The sequence below is a fragment of the Cyprinodon tularosa genome, unplaced genomic scaffold (assembly GCF_016077235.1).
Source record: "Cyprinodon tularosa strain WSP-4 unplaced genomic scaffold, ASM1607723v1 ctg135, whole genome shotgun sequence".
NCBI lineage: Eukaryota > Metazoa > Chordata > Actinopteri > Cyprinodontiformes > Cyprinodontidae > Cyprinodon > Cyprinodon tularosa.
This window is the reverse complement of record NW_024038168.1, coordinates 355,152-381,022: the sequence shown is the minus strand read 5'-3', so window position 1 is coordinate 381,022 and position 25,871 is coordinate 355,152. Positions and strand designations below refer to the sequence as shown.

The following is a 25,871-nucleotide window of genomic DNA, read 5'->3' as shown; positions in this document are numbered from 1 at the left end:
TTTGCCTTCCTCGGGTCTTTCTGTGAAAGACTGCCACAGAATTAATTATTGGTTTCCTTTTCTACATGAAGCAAAACAATTCTGAATATTACCTTAACAACCAACACTTTAAAGTGTATTTTATATATATATATATATATACAAATGTGTACATGTGTGTTTGTAAAATACATTAAGGACAGTCGCATACATTTTCTGTGAATGTCAAAGAAATTGTGTGGATCGATCTGTCTTCTTGATGACACTTTTATATATATATATATATATATATATGTATATGTACAAGCCTCATGAATGTTTTTACCAATGACTGATAACTTACACCTTGGGGGGGTCAGGAATCAAATTCTTTAAAGAGGAGTAAATAACACAATAAAATGTATATTAATGTATTTGTTTGTTGGCTTGTTTTGTTTTTTTCTAGTGATGAAGATGATTAGAGCAGAAATGTTATCCATGTTTTGGTTCAGGGGCTCCTAAAGCTGTGGTCAGATTCCACAATAAAATCCCATTTAAATGTTAAATAAGGCAAATTTTTGATGCTAGATCATCTCTATGCTTTTTTTTTTTTAACATGAAACAAAAAGTACCGATCAGTGATGATGAATAAATAACATAGTTGTGGTTTTATGTTTTACCCTTATGGGATTGGTTAGTTCTTGACACGGGCCAGTGCCACATAACATTGGTCCTAGCCCCTGTACTGAAAACACACTGCAAAAATTTAAACATAAGCCATTTTTTTCTTGAAATATATTCATTGATTTGAGCAAATAATGTATCATTAGACAATTTGACAAAGAAAGAAGAACATTTACGAATAAAAAAATCTCAACGTATTTCAAATCCCATAATCTATCTTAGTAAAAGAGGAAAAATACTCAGTCCTTTGGCAGATGATCATAATTACCTGATCTAATTGATTCCAAATACACTTAAACTTTAACTTTTTTTTGTACTAAATTAATTTCTCATATTTATATGTGCTGATAGAAGAGGCCATAACTGATTTGTCCTTTAGAGCAATTGAATGCTTTTTACAATTGTCTTCAAGTGATTTAGAAGTTACAGAAAGTTTTAGGCTTCAGTCATATGAAGATAGGATCCCAGTTTCCATCTTTTCAATCAGGATCTGCAACGTTGGCTTTGTGACTCACTTAAATATAGTAAAAATTATTGCTCACTCATTAAAGACCCATTTCTTTTTATCATAGAGAGACAATGTCACCATTTTTGGCAACACTCATACCTTCACATACAGAGCACCAAACCAATTCTGGTGTATTGGATAAAATCACTAAACACCTGATCATTGAGTCTAATCTTACCCGTTTGTATAAGCAGAACAATTATTTAGAGAAAACAGGTCCCTCCTTTCTATGGAATCTACTTAGTGGCTTTCATGGAAAGAGCTGGCTTCTATTCTGTGCCTCATGTATGACTCATGTTGGATTTTAAACTAATGGCTGCTTCCAGAGTCAGACCATTGACTTCTCAAGTCAACATCATCTTTGAGGAGGTTTTAGTGCTTTAACTAGAAACCTTGAAAATTCAAACTCTGATTACAAATATTCTCCACTCAGCTCTGTAGGTTTTCTGCTGCCACTGTTGAGCCAGCTCTTCACAGGTGGAAACACAATTTATTGATTAATTGATTCACTTTATTGATCTCACATTGGAGAAATTTACTGGTTACATCAGGTCAAATAGACAAAGGAGAAGAAGAATGTGCCAAAGGAAGAAAAAGGATAAGATATATACAGTAGGCTATATACAGTGCATTCACATAGACATATATTGTGACTTTTACATATTAGGGCCAAAAAAGCTAAATAGCTTCGTGATGCTTGTCGGTGGAAGGCAGCAGAGCAGTGAGGAGCATCCACCGCGGCAACGCGTGTCACGTGACCACACTGTCTGCTGCTGGCCGAGGGAAGCGTGTTAGCAGGTAATAAAAACACATTTTCTTCATCCTGTTAAAGCTACGGTTAACATTCCCCCATTTAGTAGACCTTTAACTCAATTGCTCGTTCATTGGACCATCGAACATTTGGCTCCCTTTCTCGCTATGAACGCTCCTTTTAAAGATGCCCCTTCGCTCATTTTTTTCTGTTGTCTTGAATCCCATCGAGTAATGTCGGGATGGGATTGTGCTTAGCGAGGCCTTTTCTTTTTTCCCCCTCTTCTTTTTGATACACCTTTGTTGTTGGTTGCTTTAGACGTCAGTCTGACCATATAGTGAACGCATTTTAAAACCACCTTTGTGTGTCGTTGAATAGCAGCTGCCTTATTAAAACAGTAGTTCTATGGCCTCTGCGCTTTGGAGCAGATTTAGATAGCATCGATGCTAGTGTCAACGGTAGCATGAAGCGGCTAACGTAAAGCTAGCGAGGACAAAGGGGACGCTAGTATCAACAACACAAAAGTCGACCTGTGTCAAACTGATAATAAAGTCGCTAAATAATTTCTTCCGGTGGGATAAACATAATTTATCTCACATTTAAGCGTTTGGGAACAACTAACGCGATAACAGCGAGCTAATATCACCATTGACTTGAAGCAACTCCAAATACCACAGAGTTGATTTTATATATATAATCTGATAAAGCTTTCAGGTTTGATCAAAAATAATACATTTTGCTGTGCAGGTTCATACATTTTTCTTGGATGTTTTTAGTCAGCGCGGATATTTAATCTCATATTTAAAAGAAAAGGCATTGATTTATTTTTTTCTCCGACATATTGCAGTTTCCTTGCTTTTCTGAGTGCATTGCTGATGGTAAAATATTAGTTATTTTATGTAAATAATACAAGTCTGCAGGTATATTATGAAATGCTTGTTTTAGCTTTGTTCAGTGGAGCAGCCAATGGAAAGCTTTGTGTTGTCCAGCGTCACATAGAGCTCGTATAGCTGGGCTGCCATTGTTCTCTGACACAAAACAAATGGGTCAGTGGGGAAATCTGAACTTATTGTTGTTTTCAGTTTAAATAGCTGTATACATTTTTCCATGGTGCATTGATCCAGGATTTTATGACCGATCTCCCATATCTTGACTATATTACCAGAATATATATATATTTTATGTAAATTCTCCCCTTTAATGCTTTCTGGATACACTGAAACTGTGTTTAATATCAAATTATTTATTGCAAATTAAGCAGTGTCCCAGAAGCAGCCCAGATTTACAGGACATACTTTTTTTTGTAGTTGCATGCAATAAGATCCTTCAGCTGATGTTACAGATATATCTGTGAAAAATAAACACAGCATATTTTAATCTTCGTCCACACTACATATATATATATATATAATGTGTATATGTTTTCTCTCTTTTTAAAGTTTAGGGTTAGTATGCCTAACAGATGTGTTCAATGTAAGATCCATCAGACAAAAAGATGTACTGCTATGTGTCACATTTATTTATTAATTTATTGCAGGTGCAAAGAGCCGTAACTAGGCTTTCAGTTCAAGGTGCTGTCACACGTCTGTCCTGCTATAAACAAGGTTTTATGATTTTAAAACAATATAGATAATTAGTCGACATTTTAAAATGTCTTTAGTACTTATATTAGTAATAACGTGCTTTGCGTTATCAATAATCTGCATTTCTTAAAGAAAAGTGGACCCTTACACAAAGATTTTAAAACAATCAGATTATTTCTATTTTAAAACATTAAACAATCCATGATTTATTTAGTAATTGTTTAATCTTAAACTAGGGTATACAGACTTCAAAACAATAGATTTTATGAGAGAAAAAAACAAACCAGAATCACAGTTAAGCAGAAACTTAAAAAAGATCTACATTTTGCATTTAAGACGGGAAACCTTTTTCTTTAAAAAGATAAAACTGAATAACTTTTTTTGTCACATTCTGCTTTTTTTCGTCTGATTTCCCTATCCTTCTGCCTTAAGTTTTTTTTCCCTGATCACCAATCATGGGTGATCAATCATAAAATCGGCACTACTCTGAAATGCATGAAAATTATAGCAGTGGTACGTTAGAGGACCATACCAAAGATGTAGCCGTCTGCAAAGCTTCTGACAGAATCTTTATGTTGAATACAGATAATACTGATCATTTATTTTTAGTGTTTGAAACTTAACAAAACTTCTTATTTAGCAGTGAGGCAGGATATATGCTCTGGGATGTGTTCTGTTTGTTCTGCATTGATGCTGTAGACTGGGGTGTTTGTCAAAGGACACTGGGTCGTTCTTCCTCCTTGACCCAGATTTTCTGCAAAGCTGTTGCGTCACCAGGCCAACTGTGCGTCTTACAGCCTCCACAAGGCTGCGATTCATTATTTGGGAGTGAGGCTCTACTGTGCTGAAAGCATCCTCTGGAGTTGGATGCTTACTGCCTTTAAACAAGGGGAAAGTTGAAGCTGTTGAAGGTGTTAATTGTGGGCAGTGTATTGATTAGCTGCCTTGATGGAAGTAATTCTCTTATCTGATTTTACTTTACTTTTTGCAGGTTTTTTTCTATTTTGTACATACAGAGTTTTGTATATACTGTATATGATGAGCTCGCTGGGCAGCGACAAGGCCCGGGGTCCTCGGGAAAAAGCGCTGCCAGCTGTCACTCACACTTCACAACCACAGAAGCAAATACAGGTGAGAATCCCGAAATGCCAACATAGAAAAGCTCGTAGAAACACTCTCCTCTGAGCTCGGGAGACGGTTGGGTGAAATAGAAATAGAAATGGGCCTGACCAACCTGGCCTGTTTTGGTTTGATTGCATTTGCACAGTAAACACACTTAATGGACTTAAAAGAAGGGTTTATTTTTTATGTATTGTCTTTAATTTTCCTTAAGCGAATCTAATAAATGTCACAAACATACTGAGTCGTCCACACACATCCCCCTCCCTCCTTTAATGTCTGTGTCTTTGAAACAGGCTACTGCTGAGCAGATCCGGTTGGCTCAGATGATCTACGACAAGAATGATGCTGACTTTGAGGACAAAGTTAACCAGGTGTGAAACACTCAGACACTTGGTGGTTTGAGAAGCAAAGGTAGTGCCCACCACAGCTATTGACACCCCCTATCAAAAATGCTTAAAACAAATAATGCCAGCTGTGTAGTGAAACACTGAAAAGAAATTAAAACTAAATCTACAATTTATTGTGATTGATTCTTTAATTGGGGACAGTTGTTGCCACATCTAGTGTTTATTACTTTGTATTTCAGCATTTTAGCAGGAATGTTTAAATAGTTTATTTATTCCCCCCTTTGGGATCAAAAAAATATTTTTGAATTTAATTGGACTTTTAAGTGTTTGCCCCGAAAAAGATCCATGAGGCCTTAGGAAGAGAAATGAACTCTCATAATCAGTGATGGCTTCCATATGTTTATCCTTAGTTTTATACTCAAGCATCCAGGTTTTAGGTGCTGAAAAGTTCAGTTTTGGTGTCCGAGCAGAATAGAATAGTTAATAATTCAAGTTTATTGTCATTACACTGTCACAAGTACAGAGCAACCAAATGTACCCTTCTGCATTTAACCCATCCCTTTGGAGAACAGTGGGCTGCTATTGTGCGGCACCCGGATATTTTAGTTAATGATTTTTAGACAGAAAAGCTTTTTCCAAGCAGACCTCCCAAACAACGCATTTTTTTGTTTTGTTTATATAGTATCTAATGGTATATTTTGAGACTTTTACATATTTGTTTTTTCCAAAGAGAATGAATTACAGATACAATATATTTAAGTGTTTTATTACATCATTAATAAATATCTAATACCTCACCTAACGTAAATGTTGGCTTCGACAAAAGCATTCACTCATTCTGTGTATATTGTTCCTTTTTTTCCAGTTGATGGAGGTGACTGGGAAGAACCAGGATGAATGCATGGTGGCGCTACATGACTGCAATGAGGATGTTAGCAGAGCCATCAATTTCCTCCTGGAGAGCCCTTCGGACATGGTAAACGACAGCTTGTTCCATCTAATTATAAGGATCGGCTCATTCAGTGTTACTACTAGGGCTGCAACTAACGATTATTTTAAAAATCGATGAATCGGACGATTATTTTTTCGATTAATCGATGAATCGGACAAAAAATATTTTTTATATTAACCTCTTTATTCCAAAATAAACATTTTAGACAGAATAAACAAGCACACAAGTACAGGTTGCTCATTAACTGTACTGGTGCAATATGAAAAATAAATGTTTGTGTTAAAACTACGCAAACTTACATGAGAAATGTGGCTGTACATCCACAAAATATAGGCTACTTTGTTTCATAAAGCGCAAAAAAAGACATTTTTGTTTTTAAAGCCCCTAAGGGGTTCAAACAATAGGCCCCCCCATTTCAACAAATGAGTTTTTTTAGACTAGAAGAGTTCTGCCTTTTAAGACAGGAAAGTACAGCAGTTAAAGTTGCTACTTGAGAAAATACTGAACCATAGAGATAAAAATAGCCCTGTGATTCAAATTATAAATTGTATTTGGAATAAAAATGAGAGAACTAGGGGTGCTAAAAAACACATCCTCCAAAGACAGATATTTACATGGGAATGTGGCATATAATTAATTGACATATTACTGATCTTGCTGGATTTTATTCTGCTTTACTTCCATAAATTGCAGGATCTTCTTTACTTTATCTTTGCCAGAAGATTTAAACTTTATAAATAAATTAACTTGCAAATTATGAGGGCAAGACTTTTAAAGTAAATGTAAATGCTGCTTAAGCTAATTCAAATGAAATTAAAAGTAAAATAAGTAGCCAACCTTATCACTGTCTGTAACCTACTAAAAAGGTAAGGAAAGCATCAGATGAGCTACCTGAGAAACTAACGTAACGTTTCCCCACTTTAAAACCAAACAAACATGGTGGTTCCGTGCCATGTTAATTTCTTTTGAAAAAAGTTGCATGTTATCACTTTTTTCGCTTTACAAAGTGCAGGCTATTTTAATTATTGTGATCAATTTGCGCCGTCAATCCCGGTGCATGCGCGCTTCATTTGCAGTCTGGACGCTGAGGCTCTGACTGCAGCTCTGAGAGGGACTCCTGCGGGAAAACGCGGTTTGGGGTGGGGGAGGCGCCCCACGGCAGAGTAGGAACGATACATGCTTTCACGTAAGAGTCTCTAAAAGCTGCCAGTGACACCGAAAAAAGTCGCCAGATTTGTCGCTAGTCGCTTTTTTGAAAAATAGTCACTGGAGGGGTCTGAAAAGTCGCTGAGTTGGCAACACTGCACCTGCGGCGCTGACTCGCTCTGCCATATTTTTTTTTCTTCCTCTTTCAGTCAAGAGGCACTGATGACGGCGCGGCGGATGACGCAATAATCGCGCGACACAACTAATCGATGATGAAATTCGTTGCCAACGCTTTTAAAAGTCGATTTTTATCGATTTTATCGATTCGTTGTTGCAGCCCTAGTTACTACTAAAGTTTATGACTAAGTATCCTCATTAAACAATGTTTCATTTTAACTGAATAAAGGCTCCAAATATCTGTGAGTAGAGTGGACAGTAGTAATAAAACCGTTGACATAAATTCCAATTTCTGGCATCTATATTTAAGTTTATATTAACAACCTAACAAAATTGTTTTCTGTTTGTCTTCTTTTCGTCATGTTTCCAAAGTGGAGCTAACCTCAGTGAACTGTTGAGTACAGTTAAAGCAACGCTGAGAGCCTTTCATTTTTTAAACTGTTCTCTGCTGTATGCAATAAATGAAGTCCAGTGCCAAACTAGAGCTGCATTAACTTCTATAGTAATTAGCTGAAAACAAGCCTTAAGAGAGTTTATTATTTAACTCATCAAACCTACAACAAGAATTCTTAATATTTCCTGCTTACTTGATCAATTTGGTTTCATACGGCTGGAAAATGCTGTGATTTCAAAGGTTCTTCTTGGATTTTTGTTCTTTACACTCTATGAAGTGGATCAGATCAAATGTGAATATTATCCCTTATCACCTCAAACAGGGAAGATACCAGACTGTGCGGTTTATTGCTGCGACACAATCGCTTCAGATATAGTCTAGATATTAGTGGCTGATATGAGGGACAGCTGTGAAAATGTTCTGAATTTAGAAGTCGCAGTGCACTGTATCTGACTGGACATCATGCGTTGCTTGAAGTTTATCATTAATCCTTTTTGCTTAGAAAAGAAGCTGAAATGTTTACAGCTGCAAAAAATTGTCTCATTAGTCAAAAAATTAATCAAACATAAAAAAAATTCAAAAACCCACTTTGTTATTCCACAGCTAAATTAGCTTTCCACTAGCCCCAGATCTGTAAGTTTTCTTGTTTTTCTATGAAATTAAAGCTTTTATTTTAGTTAATATTATTAAACAATATGTATTTACTGTAAATGTAAGACTAGTTGAATTGGTGTTAAGATAGTTCTGGTTATTTTGGCAACAAATGGCTGTTTTTGCTCTTAAAAACAGAGCTAACCAGTCACTAGTTCTCCCATTTGCCCTAACCCGGTTACAATGACATCATTACAGGTTTTAATTGGCAAGATTTTCCGATTCTGGTACGTGTTAATTGTTGCTACACAATATTAGATTAACTTAGAATTTAATTAAATACAATCTAACTACAATCTTTATTTAAATGCATTACATTCTCTCCATCTTTGTTTTCTTTGTTTTCCCTCCACACATAAAGACCGTTAATGTACGTCACTGAAAACCTAAAAGCCTATCTTATTCTGCACTTTTTAAACAGTCCTTTGTTGCTGCAGGTATTGATTCGTAGTTTTATTTACAGGTTCACACATCAAATAGTCACAATGTGTATGTGACTGTTAAACAAAGAACGCAGCTGACTAGTGATCATAGAAAAGCATCTAAAGAAATGAAAACAATAAAATATGTAATGCTTTACTGGCAATGTCACTAGATTAAAAATTTATATTACTGGGAATTCCAGTGTATCTTAATGCAAACAAAGGTTTTTATGTTGTAATTTTCTGAAAAAAACAGTTTGAGATGTCCTTTGTCCAACAGACAAATAAACCCTTGAAGCCAAGGGGGATTGATGGCATGCATGAAGACATGCATGTCATTGTTCACATTCTTCTCACTCTTATGGTCTGGCAGCAAAGCTGTCCAATGAAATGTCCAGGAAACACATTGGCACATGTTTCACAAGTGTTTGCCCTAGGCAGCAGTCATGGAGGCATAGAATGGCAGTGATCCAGGAAGCTGCATTTATAACAGTTGGTGAAATGCTGTTTTCTGAGGCAAAAGATCAATATGATTATTCAGTTCTTCTATAATCAGTTCCTCTGATGGCTTTTAGACCTCATGGGAGACGGTGGGGAAGAAAAAGCCTCTAGTGAAGGAGGGCCCATCAGAAAGCAAGGAGAACAAGGAGAATCGAGAGAAGAAAGGGGAAAGGGAGGCCAGCAAAGGCCGTGCCTCTGCCAACCGCAAAGGCAAGGGGGCAAGTCGGAATCGGCAGGGTGAGGAGCCAGACCCTTGTGCAGAACTTAAATCTGTTTAAGATATTTTAGTTTCATGATGTTAATTATTATTAATCATTGATGCGATTGTGAACAGCGCGTCCAGAAGAGAACGGGGTGGAGGCGCCACCTGCGGATAAAGGTTCGGATCGAGGTCGCAGGGCCAGGGGAAGCAGAGGTAGGAGGATGGAAATGCAGACCTGTTGGTTTATAAGTATTTGATAAGTGGGTTTGATGCTTTTTAATTTTTTTTTATTTTGCAGGGTCAGCAGGTCGGGGTCGAGGAAGAGGACCAGCTGGGAGCAGGTTCTCACCACAGGGCATGGGGTATGCTGGAAAAACACAACTACATTTAAAGAAATAGTTTCAGACTTGTGTTATTTATGTCATCTTTTGGTTTACTTCTCCAAAAATGAGTGTCTCTCTGCCATGTAAATATATACCTTTTTTTGTTTGTTTTTGTTTTTTTTCTGTTTTTGTTTTTTCACGTAATGCCCATTGGCACAGATGGTCGTTTCTCATCTAATAGGGGCTTTGCTTGAGAAGTTATACCTGCGAGATCTGGAAAAGAATGAACCAAGAAGACCTTTAACCTTCGTCAGACTTGGTTCATCTTTCTGTGTCCTCATTAGGACCTTCAACCCTGCCGACTATACCTCAGAAGCTGGGACTGGGACCACACAGGCTGAGGTTTGGGACACAACCAACAACAGCAGCAGCGGCACCGATGGGACAGGTGAGCCCCACAGAGAGTGGGAGCTGCTACTCACATCCCATAACACGGCCATTTCACTGCAAACTGTTACTGATGAAGAACATTATGTGTGTGTTCCATTAGTTGCCTGGAGGAACACCATGGAGGACTGGGGGGCTGAGGAATGGAATGAAGACGTCAGTGTGAGTAGAAGAGAAAGAAAATAGATCTAGAGAAATAGAGATGGGTTGATTTAAAATTTTTGTATCTGTCAATGCAGCTGGCTGAGACTAAGGTGTTCACCTCGTCCAGTGCCCCTGCTGCTGAGAACCATATCACCCCTGGACAAAGGTAAGTACAGTCATAACTCTTAAATATTTGTTAGTTTTTTTGTAACTGTAAAAAGGTTTGGATCTATCTCTATTCCATTCCTTTTGCTCTTAAACCGCTCAGTAGAATTTAAAGTAACAGAACCTTATCTGTGAGAAGATGCTTTCTATCTAATTCAATCTCTGTATGATTCAAGCTAGTCTAAATTACTCTGTCAGAGTTAATGGAGAAAAATCTCCTGAAAAAACAAAGAACACAACATAAAACCCTGGAAGATTTTTTTAACATAAGGACATCAAGATCACAGCTCTGCTTAGCAGCAAAAAGAGCATCAATTGAATAACTGGCTGCTGTAACTCTGAAGGAGCGCCAGAGTCAGTTAAAAGGAAACTTTTAATTATAAAATCATAGATTAGACGGGAATTCACTTGAACCTGTGTACAAACATTTAAGAGTTTGTGTTTATAGTGTATATCTTGAGCTTTTTGTTTTCATCCACATAGATTTAGAAAGCTGAATGTGTGCTTTTTTTTTTTTTTGCTTTCCTAATGCTTTCTAGAAGTTTGACTTTTAATGTAAATATTCAATCTTCTGCCTGTTAGCCTAGATCTTGCTTCTTTGCTGCAAAAGCCTGCAGTAGGAGGAAGAGAGCCGCCTTCCTCTTCTTCCTCACAGAGTCTGGTGTTCACCAACTCCCACCATCATCAGCAACTGCCTCCCAGCCGAAACACGACCAGTAGCACAAGCTACGCCCACGCTGCTCTGGTAAAAGAACATTGTGTTGTTGTTGTTGGTTTTTTTTTGTTTTTTTTGCAATCAAGGGGAAAACAAATGCGCAATGAATCGCTTCTCTATCCGTTTTTATATAGTCGTCAGTTTTGGGAGCTGGTTTTGGGGACTTGGGCCAGGCTAAGAGGTCTCAGCCGAGCGCTGGTGCTCAGATCCTGGAACAACTTAAGGGTCCTGGTTTGGGCCAGCTGCCCTCCTCACAGGCTGCCCCTCCTGTCAGCACTCAAGGAAACAACACCTCCATTGGTCGCCTACCAGGTCTGGAAGCGTCTGTACCTCCGCCTTCTTCCTCCAGCTGGGACATGAAGGCCTCAGAGTCAAACACCACCTCCTTGTCCTCACAATTCAGCCGTAAGTGCTTTAGACCTCTCTGTGGCCCCAACGCTGCTCCAAATGTTCATCCACTGCTAGTGGCTTCTCATCCTTGCAGGATTTATGGCGGTGCTTATCTTGAACAGTCACTGGGTCAGAGGTGGTTCATTGTAATTCCTTCCTTTTGTTGCAGGTGAATTTGGGCTGCAGCCAGAGCCTTCCCTGGTACTGAGCCAGCTGGTTCAGAGGCACAGCGGCCCCTCCTTGCCTCTGGCACGTCATCCCAGCCCGCCGTTACAGCAGCAAGCACCCCCTACTTCAGCCTCACCTGCTCCCCAGCACATTGGCACACCAGCACAGGTCAGCCCAGTGATGGCTGCTGCTGGTGCTAAACCTGCTGCTCCTAGTCCAGGGCTGGACCCTCATGGCAGCAGTACGCCACAGCAACAACGGGCCCAGCTCAAGGGCCCGAAACGACGGATACCTCCTACATCAAAGGTTAGGATGACCGACGCCCTGAGAGAGACGGGTCTACTTTAAAAGCTGAAAGGAGGTCATGATGTGTAGAATTCTGTTCCCTCCTCTGCGGCAGATCCCATCCACAGCGGTGGAAATGCCAGGTTCAGCTGATGTCCCGGGGCTAAACCTCCAGTTTGGGGCTCTGGACTTTGGCTCAGAGTCTGCGCTGCCAGAGTTTGGGGTTGTGGACAACTGTGTGAGTGCAGTGTCCCGGGAGTCAACGCCAGCTCCTGCCCCAGCACCACCTGCATCAGGACCAGGGACCCAAAGCCACACAAGCCTGTACTCCAAACCTCTCAGGTATTCTCACTGCTCAATAATTCATGACAGTTTAAGAAAATGTTTAGAATCAATGCAAGACATGACATTTGATTTCTTAATATTCATTAGTTTTATTGTAGCTCAGACTAACAGGCTCTAACTGAGAACAATTTTTAACAAATTACAACATAACTGGAATGGCAGTGACTCGTTTCAAATATGCAATAAAACATGTCAGAATAGGGACCGATTTATCAGTTACAATTTTTTATAATTTTCCAAGATCGGCGATACCCTTGTGTCTGATACTTGGATGTGAAGCCAATCTTTTCCTCTGATCTACTTCTGTAAAGATCTGAAAATCACCCATTGTCAATACCTTAAATTTCTTATTATATTTGAGGGCAGTTCAAAGGTTTTATAATTTTACAGGCAGTGACTGTTTTTTTTAGTAAGATAAGATTGAAATATCTTGTGATCTTATATCAAGTGACAGTGTTGGTTATAAAAAGAGATCTGTATCTGTCAAAGTTGGCATATCAGACTTTTTAAAGATTGGGAATCTAGAGCTCTAATAGGTAGTTTAAGGCTGTTAAACTACCAGGATGGAATGAACTTAGTTTTCTGTACTTTCTCTAAGCAATGTTTTGGTTTTATTATCTTGCGTTTTGAATTTTTGGCCAACCAATCTGGTTTCATCATACAATTTCATCATCAATTAATCAAATTGTCTGTTTATGAGGACTGAATGTTTGGAAAATCAGCATTTTTTTTTTAACACCAATGTATTTCTTGGGCTTCCATAGCTCAGGCTGACATCAGTTCATGTCTTTTTGTTCTTAGATGTGTATCTATAACTGTTAAAGTAGCTAACTGCATGATACCATCAGCTGCAAATATTTGATTTATTACATTTTCATTGTTTGTTGTAAAACATGATTATTCACTATTATTTTCACAGCTTGAATTTCATTGCCCTCTAAATTAGGATCATCTCCCAAAGGGGGTTATTGAACGCAAAGCTAGTCTTTGAAAGAAATGTGTGTAATTTTTCATTTTTAATGTGAAACCTAAGGTAGAAAAAAATTATTGGATCTGGCAGGAAAAATGACCAAAAAATAGAACAAGCCAGGAATTAGGACAAAAGGATATAGTTACTTCCCAAAGACTTGTTTATTTTAGCTGTACATTAGCATATCTATTTCTTTCCCCTCTCTTAGGAGCGGTCTAACATGTGTTTGTGTGTTTTTCAGTGAGTCGCTGGGCAGCTCTCTGTCAGTCTCCCTCCCTTTGCCCCTCTCCTCGTCTGAACCGGTGTATCACTCCTCCAGCGCGGCCATGTCCAGCCTCACGTCGTCTTTAGGAACAAACAGCTCCGCTAACGCTCCTTCGTCCACCTCAGCAACCTCAACCACCTCATCCTCTGCACCCTCCACCTCCTCCCACTTCTCCTCAGTAGGGGGGAGTTACGAAGGTACAATGGCCCCCCCTCACACACGGCTTGCTTTTTCCCAGAGCAAGGAGCCAGCGGGGCCAGTGATGGTAAGCAGGCTTATTTATCTTTTTGGTTCTTAGCTTCCTTTAAGCAGCATCTAATCTAAAATAATTATTTTTCTTCTATTTTTATCAGAATGGATTGAATGGTGTCAGAACCTCAGCTTCTATAGATGGTGAGTTACCTACCATTGCCCTTTATCAGTATTTTTAGAGAAGTGTATTTATTATCAGTGGAACTATTAACCAATGATTCGAGCTGAATTCATGTTATTTCTCGTCTTTTTTTCAGTTTCATCTGCTTCTTCCACACCGAAACCAGAATCGCCGTCTGTGAACATAAACAGCAACGGTCCTTCAGCAGGCTCCTCCCACTTAACCCCCACCCTTCCTGCACACAGCACCACCACCCTCTGCAGTCTGGCACAGGACTTGCCGTCAGCTAACCAACTGAACTCGCTCAACAGGTTGATCAAGTCTCACCTGAAATATTTACTTTATCACTAGAGTTCTCCTGAAATTAGTTTTTTTGTGTGTGTCTTTGATTTTGACTGAGCTTGCATAAATGCACCCTGATAGTTGATGTTGGGTCTCAAATTGAAATTTCCTCTCTGCTCCACAGCCATGTCAGCAGCCATTCCTCGGTTTCCGCTCTGGGATCAAGCTCTCTCACTGTAAGTACCTTTTGGCAGCAGCGACTCTTCAGTCTGTGGAAGAGGGTCAGAGCAGTGACCTTGTTTGAAACTGATTCAGATAATTTCCACGTCTGGATCCTAACACAAAAAGAGGTTTATAGTCTTGAATTTTATGGGTTTTTTTTCCAGACTTCAGGCCTTAAGTCAAATCATTTTTTTTTTTTTTTCCCATCCAACCAGTTCTCCTTTTGCCATCCACTGGTCAATCTATCATTTTCTCAAGCATCCTTCCATCTTTTTTTATCTATTCATCAATTTCTTGATACATACCTACATTCTGTTATTTAAACGTCCCTCCTTCCACCATCCATTTTTTGCTTTTTCCAATTTCCTCATTTCAGGCCTGTTGGGATATTTTACTTTAACATTTTAAATTCTGCAAAACTCATAAACTATAACATGGAAAAAGTCAGCAAACAGGGCATCAGACGTCAATTAAAATTAAATCTATTAGATTCCGACGGCAGGATTTCTGTCTCACTTTAATGTCGCTTGTGTTTTAATGGCAAACAGTACACGAGTGTGGACAGCAGCAACGTGAGCTCCCTCACTCCTTCGTCAAGCTCCTACACATCCTCGCAGCCCACAAACTCCTCCCTCCACTCAACCCACAACAGCAGCAACAGTAGCAGCATCAGTCACCTGGCCAACATGCCCGGTATGGGCAGCAACCTGAGCAGCACGGTTGGAGGCATCAGCGGCACCAGTGGATTCCACTCGGCCGTCGCCATGGCCACCAGCACGGCGCTGGGTCTCGGCTCCAATGGAGCTACCGCCACGTCCAACCTCTCTGCTCCGAGGGCTGCGGCGCTGCTCTCCTCCACTGGTACACAGATACACCTGAAGCAGTCAGAATGTTTGATCAAGAGTCCTTTCGAAATACAATCAGCTCATCAAGATGACATTTCTCTACTTGTGTTAACAGGAAAAACTCCTCCTAACCTTTCCCAGGGAGTACCTCCTCTACTACCAAACCAGTATATAATGGGACCAGGGGGCCTGCTACCCGCTTATCCGGTAGGTGGATTTGTAAGTGACCACTAGGGCCATACTTTGAAGGCTTGTGGTTTGAATATTCAAAGTGGAAGCTATCAAATGTGACCAGATTCCTGAAATACGATTAACTGACTGGAAAATGCCTGCAGGAAGATTTGGTGTCAAAGGTTTCTGTTTCCTTAGTAAACCAAACAATAAAAACTGAAGAGCCACTTGCTTGAAATTAAAGATCTACATCCCATTTGAACCAAAAGCATAGTTTACTCACAGCTATATAAAAAAGCCAAAGCAGTTCTTTGGTAACCCGGGAAGCCAGACTGACGATGTGTAGCACTTAGTGTAGTTCTACAAAATATTAAAGGAAAATTCTGGTTTTTAACACTTTTAGCCCCTTTTCTGTAGTGTCCAGGATGAAATCGAATGATCGACACCAAAATTTTGACGATTGGTCCTGTCTCTGCTATTTGGCTCATTTAGAATCCCCCCCTGGCTGCTTCAGAACGGCTTTCATAGTGCATGTCCGATAATGTCCTTAAAACAACCTTAAACGTTCTTTTTTTAAAATATGCTACTCACCGAGTCGTCAACGCTGTTCAATGACGTTCAAAAACAAGTTTCGTAAAGAAAAAACGTTCCTGTAGTGTTTTATTTAGCATTTTGTAAATCCCATTGAGTTCTGTTGGAATAGTCAATATCCCTCCGCCACCGGAAACGGAAAGGGGACCTGTTTACCATTAGTTGTAGTCTTTTCGCAAGGCCCAAGTGTTTCTGCTTCACTCTGTGTACTCCGACGTCGAGGTGCTAACGTCTCTGTTACACACTTTAAAAAACTCTGAAAATGGAATACGAAAGGTGGATTCTTGAGGAGGACATATTGGACTTTGAGTTTGACGGTACAAACATTGTCGCCAACTAGTGGTCTGGAGTGTGCAACGCTTCAGATTCGAACGGGAAGCGGAAGTTTATAAGCGGTTGTGATGTATCAGAAAAAATAGTTCTGGGATTTACAAAATGCAAAATAAAACAAGACAAGAACGGTTTTTCTTCACAAAACTTTTTTTGGAACGTCATTGAACAGCGCTGACGACCCGGTGAGTAGCATATTTAAAAAAAAGAACGTTTAAGGTTGTTTTAAGGACATTATCGGACATGCACTATGAAAGCCATTCTGAAGCAGCCAGGGGGGGATTTTGCATGTGCCAAATAGCAGAGACAGGACCAATCGTCAAAATTTTGGTGTCGATCATTCGATTTCATCCTGGACACTACAGAAAAGGGGCTAAAAGTGTTAAAAACCGGAATTTTCCTTTAAGCTCTGGCTTCTCTTACCTGATCTGTTCGGGGGGAAAGGAGGGACATTAAGGACAACTTCCAAAGCTGATTGGGCGAAGATACATCTAGGTCCCGCCTAGCAAGATTTATGTTTTAGCCGACAACTAAAAAATATCCTAAGTAGCAGATGCTATGAGAAATCACAACTTAAGATTATGACGCTCTTCCTGTTCAACTTTTAAAGATGCAGCTATGCCTGAGGGTAGGCAAAGGATAACGTACTTTATAAAGAACACCATGACCTCAGAGACTCACAATTTGAAAATGATCCCAAACATATCTTAAAGGCCATTGATATTAGCATATCAGGGGCCCTGATATTTTCGCTGATATTAGGCAGCTTTTTTTCGTCCATCAGATTTCTTGGGTTAAAAATCTTCTCGACCGCAATGTTAAGTTTAAGACATTGTCAGGGTTCCCGCGGGTCCTTAAAAAGTCTTAAAGCTGAAGTCTGTAAGTTTTTAAAAATCATTTTTTGGCATATTGGCTAAAACTGTCCCTATGCCCAGACAGCAGTACATGTGATATGTAACCTGTGAAAAAAACTGCTTCAATTGGTCCCGCCTACTGCCTGTATTTCAATCTGGAAAGAATAATTCGGGACGAGTCAAAACAACCAATCACAGCCAGAGGAGCGTCTGCCCCCCCCCGATTTAAATGTCTTAAATCAGTCTTTCGTAGGTCTTAAACATCATAAATTGGATTATTTTTATTACGATTTATTTTTGTAATCTAAATAAAACGTTAAAATTGACAAATTTTTGTTTATTATATAAAAAAAAAAAAAAAAAAAAGAATGGCTCCCCATTATTGGTTCCGTCCCGATAGCGGAACCAATAAAAGCGTTGTTGTGGCCGGGACATTTGAAGGATGGGCCATTTACTTTTTATCTGGAAAATATGAGCAAGTGTAAATGTAACGAAAATTGGCTCCAGCCAAGAGTTTTCTCCATGGCTAAATCCAGGGAACATATATTAGGCACTGTGGGCCGGATTTATCAAGATCCAATTTTGCGTGCAGTAATTTGCGCTCGCAAACTGGAATTTTGCGCGAGGGGCTGAACCATGGTTTGCGGGTGATTTAACAAGAGCGATTGCGTAACTGGTGGCAGGTGCAAAACTGGTGGAGACGCCCTATTTAAATGATGGATTTGCGCTTTTTGCGGCATGGCGAGTTTGGACAGCAGAAAGCGCAAAAGGAAATTCGACCCCATGGAAATGGAGGTGTTGGTGGATGAAGCCAACAAACATTTAAGTGAGCTACAGCAAAGAAGTGTGACTGTCACACAGAGGAACGCTATATGTGAACAAAATCTGTAATAAAGTAAACGCTGTTGGTGAAACCTTGCGAACAGTGGATGAAGTAAAAGGAAGATACCAGGATATTAGAAGGCGAACCAAAGAAAAACTGGCATATAACAAAACATCTGCGAACAAAAGAGGAGGGGGCACAGTAGATGAGATGCCTCTGACCAGCATTGAGGAACAAGTACAGCTGACGCTCTGGGAGGAGCAAATCACTGGAATTGCAGCTCCAAAATGGCAATGCTGGATAAACGATATGTTTTGATGATCGTTTCCTCGTTCATTCCAAAAATATTCACACGTAGTGAAAAAATGCGTTCTCTGCGTCTCCTTGCTTCATTTCGATGTCTCCTTCTTGCGACAATAACCGCTGCCATGTGTGCGCAATTACGCATACAGACCATTTGCACCTTCTTTTGAAACGTGTTAAAAATAGAGTCAGATACCGATAGCAAAATTGCTTTCAGGTTTGATAAATCACTTTGCGAGTGCTAAATTAATATATTTACATGTTCTCCTCCCACAAGACGCATGTAACGCCCCATATTGCATATTCATTGCAGAAAAAGTACTAAATGGATAAGAGGCGCTATTTAGCACGTTTTAAAGACCAAATCCTTTTAGCACGTTGATAGATCAGTTTGTACATTTTTTAGCGTGCGCAGTGAAATAGCTCACGTTTTTATACACGCAAACCTTTGATAGATCCGGCCCTGTGTATTTTATGCAAGAAGTCATTTAAGCTTGGAACAATGGGAACTAAGGCAGTGGAGCGCGAAACACAAAGCGTCAAAATCGAGTTACAGAGAAACAGCCGGTATTTCTTAGTTTTGTTCCACGCTTCTCCCTGCAATGCCTCCACTTATCACCAAATCAAACATACTAAGAAAACGATACAAAGAAAAATAGCTGCAAAAAAGACTTAGCACTGGTTATGTTGAGGCTTTAAAACTGATTTGTTTTGTTCCCTGCTAAAACAAAGTTTGTGAATTCAGTTAAATAATTGTTAAAATATATCTGTCATTTGTGTGTTTTTAGCTTTCTTCCTGTATGGGAAGCTTTTCAAAATTTTAAACTTTAGTGCAGTGGTTATGTTGTGTTTCTTGTGAATTTGGTCTTAAATTTTTGTTTCAAGTTGCATTAAAAAGTCTTGAATTTAACTTGCCTTATGCTGTAGGAACCCTGATTGTCATGATGTACAAGAACATGGGTTATTTCCATTGTCTTTGTTGTAATATTCAACAGTATATTGTAATGCGATTAATAGTTTTCACAATATCTTACAGCCTAATAGTAGCACTGAGCACTGTCATCATCTTCTTCGACTTTTTACAGTACAGTAAGGCCCAGTTGCAGATCATGGGGGAAAAGTGTTTTCATTGCAGTTTTATAAAATATAATAATTTTGATTTCACCAGAAAACCACCAGTGTAAAGAATTTATTGAAAAAGGAGTTGTTTTTTTCCTGAAATTGCAGTGATTCCATTTAACAAATTTATTTTTCATAAATACATTATGAGCGTTTTGATGATTAATGGAAACGCAACCACTGTTCAACTGTTTGATCTGTAATTGTGTGCTTTTAAAACCTTAATTTGAAATGATTTATACTTCCAAGTTTTTCTGTATTCTGTTGATTGTTTAAATTTACGTTTTTTTTCTTCTTTCTAACAGCAGATTTATGGCTATGAAGACCTTCATATGCTTCAGTCTAGACTGCCAATGGTGAGGAGATACACATATTAAAGAGATGGCTTGTGTTTAAAAACAAACAGTGATAACAAAAAACATTATTAGTATTGATTATTTTGAGTACTTTTTTTTTTTAATTATTATTTTTTTAGCTAGAATTAAAGCTACAGTGTGTAATAATTACAGGGATATACAGTCAGAAATGTGATATATTATACATAACTATGTTATTTATCATCATCTACGAGCTCAGCCTCTTAACCTTAACATTTGCGTTGCCTTAGAATTCGTTATTTATAATTACATAGGAGCGGGTCTCGCAGCCATGGAGGCAGACATCTTTGCGCTACGGCAGCGCAGAGCCAACAAACTAGCGATTGCGAGATCGCCCATTACGCTTGAAAGTAACTACGGCAAGTTGAGAGAGATGAACTGAGACGGTACTGAAATCTATACCCTACACAGACTAATGAAATACTATCTGTAAAATTATCTATGTAAACAAACCTCATCACTTGAGAAGGTAGGTGATGCGGACGTCGTGGAAGACATTTTGTCCCCTAACGCTCGCCGTACTGTTGGGGGGGAGAAGCGGTGGGGGGGAGATGTTCATGTTGCTGCGGTCTGCAGTCTGGACGTTAGATGTCGCTGAAAATTACACACTGTAGCTTTAAAAAAAATGGTTGCATGAACTTGAAATCCTTTTTAAGTTCATCTCCCAGACGGGAGGATCATTAAAACTGTTGTTAGCAGAAGCTTTAAGGTTATAATTGCTTATAACTTTTTAACAACCATAGCTTATAAAGATCAGCACTATCAGTAATATCTTTAGTCAAGATATCCTGTTATAATAGTAGTTTGAGGAGTCCTAGATAGTGAAAGTACAAAACAGACAATTTTCACTCACAATTGCTATCAAAAAGCCCAGTTTAAAAGAAAACCTTCAAATTACCGCTATATAATAGTAACATGCAGCTTTGTTGCTCTTCTTCTCCTCCAGCCCTCTTTACAGGATTACTATGGAATCACATTCCCTGGACCCACAGCAGCTCTCTCTGGCAGAGAGGGGAGTCTAACCAACAACCCTTATTCAGGTGAAGCACCTCACGGTTCTGTTATTTTCCTCCATAATCGTGCAAACCGACATGTGTTCTCACATGACATCACACCACCATGGTCAGGTGACGTCACAAAGTTTCCAAGGAATGACTCCACCTCCCCAGCGCCCCCCACCAGCCTGGCAGCCCCCCAGCCTCCCCAGGCCCAAAGCCAAGGACCGAGCCAGGCTCAGCCTCAGCCTCCCCAGGCCCAACCCCAGGCCCAGCCGCAGCACCACAGCAGTCAGCAGGCCTTTCTGCCACCAGGCTACAGCTACACAGGCCTGCCCTACTACCCGGCAGTGCCCAGTGCGGCTGCTTTCCAGTATGGCCCCACCATGTTCGTTCCGCCTGGAGGCCCAGGACCGGCTTCAGCGAAGCAACACAGCATGAGCCTCGGTCTGGGAAACCCCTCTGCCAGTCCCTTCCAGCAGCAGGCGCAGCAGCAGCCCAGTGGTTACGGCCAGCACACCTTCAGCTCAGGTTCATGTTCATTTTAGCAGCAGTTCTCTTTTACAGGAATTTTTTATTTTTATTTTTTTTCACTGTGATTGTTTTTTTACAGGTTATGAGGAGCTGACAGCCGGGCCAGCAGGTGTGGAGTACAGCAAAGGTTACAACTCCTCTTCACAGGCACAAGCCAAATCTGCTGCTGCAGGGCCTGGGAAAGGTAAGAGGAAAAATTCTTCTCAAAACCTCTTTAGGTTTTAAGTCTTTCCATGCGAATGCCTCTGCTGTGTTTCCTCCAGGCGTCTCAGTGACATCCAGTAACTCCGGAGTGCCAGACATCAGTGGAAGTGTTTACAATAAGACCCAGGTCAGACCCCTTAAACTTTGAATCCCTTCACCACATTTACATTTTAAACTAATTCATAATGTTGTTTCCTAATCTGCCTACAGTCTTTCGATAAGCAGGCTTTCCATGCAGGGACCCCTCCTCCGTTCAGCTTGCCGTCAGCGCTGGGGGGTCCAGGGCCACTAAACCCTGGAGCGGCTCCTGGAGGCTATGCACCTGCCCCATTCCTCCACATCCTGCCTCACCAGCAACCACATTCACAACTGCTGCATCACCATCTAGCTCAGGATGGACAGGTGCTCTTTTGATGGGTGCTTTTCAACCGTTTCTCTCTTTATGCTTGTTATAAATTTAACCAAATTCACTTCAGAGTGTCCCCAAGAGATGGGGTCCTGATCTGCTCTACTTGTTCTATTGTTGTTGAAATTGTCAAATATCAAACAACGGATCAGGGTTTCTTTAAAAATTTTTAGTCATATTTTTTCCATCTCTTAAGTTGTTAAGAGAGCGCTACAGAAACATTAAAATACCACACAGACTTCCGTTATATAAAATCTTTTGATTATTTAAAGCCAGTTAAATAGGTTCAATCTTTTTTTTTTTTATCCAGAATCATGTTACCTGCAGAGGCTCTGCATGCCTGCTCTACTGACAGAATGCTAATTGAGTTAAAAGTGCAAGCATATGTGCGAGAGCCAAGCAGCTGGTGTGCACAGATGTAGTTGGTGCATTCAGGCCTCCATCTGCCTCCTCCACTTAACCGGTAACCATCAGATATATTAGACACGTGGCTAGAAGTCAAGTTGCTTATACTCTGCAGGACTAGTAATGAGATTTTTTTTTTTTGTAGTCTGAGACAGCAGGTGTGTTCCCTTTAAGTTAAATGGTGTGCAGACTAGGTCTAATTAGACCATTCCTTCCTTAATTTAGTCTAGTTTATTTATTAAAGGGATGGTGTAAAATACAAATTAAGCTCAGAAAAGCCAGGTTCCAGTGCTAATTTACACCTTTAGTACCTAGACAAGCTGGTGTTAAAAATGTATTTAAAAAAAAGACCTTTACAATAAAAGCCTTAAACATGCATCTTTTAAATTGTGATATAGATGGGGTTTTTTTTTTCATTTAAAGTATGAATTTGAATAAAAATCAATACAGTTTTTGATTAATACAAAAACATTTTTTTCTTTTTAGTTGTCTTTTCCAACCTTTAAATTTTAATCAAACTTTTCTGTCAGAGGCAGTCTACCGTAAGCTATACACTGTATACTTTCAAACGTTGTACTCAGCTACAGCTCAAACTGTACAATAAAACTGCAGGGTTTAACAGCAGCTCACGATGTATGTTCTCGCACTGTACGGCCCGACACTCTAATCTAATCTGCAATCCAACTGCTCGCACTGCATTTCCAAAAACCACACATCAAACTCTGTGCCAACAGATGGCGCTAGTCAGACTTATCAATCTGGAAGTGAAACGTCGACTGTAGAAGAATTACTTGGTTTGCATGTGCTCAAGATTCGCTTACGGACGCCTCACAAGGGCCGACTGAATTTCAAACATTTTTGATTTCCTTACGATTCCTGGTGGTGGTCTTGAGAGGCTGATCCCGTCTTGTTACCCCTTGTATACTATACGACGCACGACACACAAGGCTGAAACTCGGCCTGATGTTTTGCACGACTGGAGAATCAGCCCGAAAAAGGCAAAAACTCGTACAGTGTATGCCTGCCTTTAAACATTGGGTCTCATTCTGAACACATCTCTCTAGATGAAAAAACAGATGATGTTTTTCCAGAGTTTGCTGGGAAGGTAGTCAATATGTGACACTTGCCAAAGTAGAAATAAAGTAAATTAAGATCTGATTTTTTTTAATACTGAATCATTTAAGTACTGTGAAAAATTTTTTGGTACTATAACATTTCGTAGTGTAATACTGTGTTAGTTAGGTCAACCACCAATCAGACAGGCAGCAGTAATTTAGAACTGAGCAATGGTTCTATGCAAAGCTATAGAAAAATATTTTTGCAGCAGATTTTTTTCCATAATAGAGACTAATCATGTTTTTTTTTTTTTGTTTTTTTTTTTTTCTAATTTTCAACAAGTGTTAAATGTTTTATTCTGGACAACTAGGGCCTTCTCTTCTGAACTTTTTTGTGTTCCAAACTCACCATTAGAATATGATTTATTTAATTCTAGCATAAGACAATTCCACATTTCAGCACTAATTAAAAATGATAAGGGCTTCATTTATAGAACAGTTTCTCACACAAAGAGCAAATGCAGACATTCTTCTATGAATGGCAAGGCTTAATGCTCCAGGTATAATTCCTGTCAGCAGCAGGGGGACGAAAGAGGTGTGTCTTTAGGATGCATGCTGACAGGCTAAAAGAAACAACAACATATCTTGGCAATTCAAACAGTGAAAAATCACTTAAACCAAGTGGATGGAACGTTTTAAACAGCTAAAGTTAGGAAAGTGATTCCTTTCATTTCAGTTAGCTTTGCTATCCAGTCTGGCATGGGTGTCATTGGAATCTAACTCAACACTAAACCTAAATGCAAAACCAAGGCTTCAGAATGTGTTGAAATGAAATCAGTCAAAGGAAGTTCCTCTATTATGTTCTATAAAATCGACCAATTAATTGTTGGGATGTCATTAAACCAAATCCACTTCAAGCAGAATTGGCATATAAGCTAATTACATATACACCATTGGATATGTCTGTGTAAAATTACTGTAATTTTGCTGTTAAATCTATAATTTCATATATTCATTTTTCATGATTAGTTTTTCTGGTCATAACTTGTGTTGCAGGGCGGGCCGAGCCAGCGCGGTCAGTCCAGCAGCCTTCAGCAGAAGAGCCAAGTCAACAAGTCGAGCTACGGCAGCTCCCCTTACTGGGCCAACTGAGACGGTTACACCTGCAGGGTGTTTGTGTGCGTCGGCGGGCATGGACACAAACGGGCAGATGTCAAATGATCATAAGGGACAAAAGCGTTTTTACAACACAAGCTAAAACACACACACACTACCATCCTTTCCCCTTTGCTCTGTATATCTCCCTTTTCAAATTTATGGCTGTTGTATGTAAAATATATTTATGTATTTATACAGTATATATGTATTGGTAGGACATAAAATGTGGTTTTCTGCATTGTTTTTTTTTTTTCTTTTTTGAAGGACATTTTATTTCAAAAAAAGTGGAAAGATGAGAATGCTAAACCTTGGAGATAAAGTTGGTAAATATACTTGAACAAAAGCATCTTGTGATGTGATTTTTCTTTGTTTGCAATCATTAAGTGAGAATGATGGACTTAGATTTTATGCATCATTTTCACAGCAAAGGCCTTTTTTATTTTGGAAAAAAAAAACATTGTTTTTGTATCTTTGGTCACCCACATCTGTGAATCCTTTTACTGAGGGTGACTTTTCTTCTTTCTCCCCCATTTTCTTTCCATTTGTCTCTCCTTTCTGATTTCTTACTTGTTGGCTGGTTTGATCAGCCAAGCCTTGGATTTGATGTCATTTTAATCCTTGTTGTCCAAATTAAACGTTATCAGCAGTTCATAGTGATCTGGCATTAATATTTTCAAGTCTATGAAACATGTTCCCACCACCTTAATTCACATGCATTTTATGCTTTTGGGCCCAAATCACATTCATCTTTGTAGGTAGTTACAAATATGTATTTTTAATAAAACTCTGTAACGGGTGAAGAATGATCCTAAAAGATTGGTAACCAGAGGTGATTGCCTTTTAGTTTGACCAGCTGAAAGTGAGATCTTCATGAACTCAGTATTTCCCCCAGTTAGGGGAGACTATAGCTTAGATTGCAAACAGGAATCTTTTTTGTCAATGTTTATTATGTCGTGTTTTTTTTGTTTTTTTTTGCTTTTTATTATTTAATTGCTCATAAAAAGGGGGCTGCAGTGAGGCAGTGGGTTGCCTTGCAGCAAGAAGGTTACTGGTTCGATTACCCGCCTGTGGTCTTTCTGCTTGGAAGTTTGCATGTTCTCCCTGTGCATGGGTGGCTTCACTCCGGGTTCTCCAGCTTCCTCCCACAGTCCAAAACATGACCGTTAATAAGCTTCTCTAAATTCTCCTTAGGTGTGACTGTGTGTGAAT

At 39.4% G+C, this 25,871-nt stretch overlaps 1 protein-coding gene across 2 annotated transcripts; it reads left to right on the top strand.

The window, feature by feature from the left end:
- Nucleotides 1–1,835: 1,835 nt before the first annotated feature.
- Nucleotides 1,836–25,313, top strand: ubap2a (ubiquitin associated protein 2a). 2 transcript variants are annotated; one of them, XM_038277838.1, is made up of 27 exons: nt 1,836–1,948; nt 4,476–4,615; nt 4,900–4,977; nt 5,819–5,929; nt 9,271–9,433; nt 9,531–9,611; nt 9,697–9,760; nt 10,066–10,169; nt 10,272–10,330; nt 10,408–10,478; nt 11,060–11,222; nt 11,327–11,597; nt 11,752–12,056; nt 12,151–12,377; nt 13,592–13,880; nt 13,969–14,008; nt 14,125–14,299; nt 14,455–14,506; nt 15,041–15,353; nt 15,453–15,544; nt 19,837–19,884; nt 20,852–20,945; nt 21,033–21,431; nt 21,514–21,618; nt 21,698–21,765; nt 21,849–22,040; nt 24,561–25,313. In XM_038277838.1, exons 2-27 carry the CDS (start codon nt 4,520–4,522, stop codon nt 24,654–24,656), a joined length of 3,756 nt encoding a protein of 1,251 aa, XP_038133766.1. In that variant the 5' UTR covers nt 1,836–1,948; nt 4,476–4,519; the 3' UTR covers nt 24,657–25,313. The 2 variants fall into 2 exon arrangements, with proteins under 2 accessions (XP_038133766.1, XP_038133765.1); XM_038277837.1 differs by having other exon boundaries at nt 19,834–19,884.
- Nucleotides 25,314–25,871: the final 558 nt, after the last annotated feature.

What these genes read in the sequence shown, in the direction of transcription:
- ubap2a (XM_038277837.1), top strand. Translation starts at nt 4,520, where the DNA reads ATGATGAGCTCGCTGGGCAGCGACAAGGCCCGGGGTCCTCGGGAAAAA. An exon ending in GGCAAGTCGGAATCGGCAGG is followed by an intron (nt 9,434 to 9,530) that starts GTGAGGAGCCAG and finishes GATTGTGAACAG; the next exon opens with CGCGTCCAGAAGAGAACGGG. An exon ending in TGGGATCAAGCTCTCTCACT is followed by an intron (nt 14,507 to 15,040) that starts GTAAGTACCTTT and finishes AATGGCAAACAG; the next exon opens with TACACGAGTGTGGACAGCAG.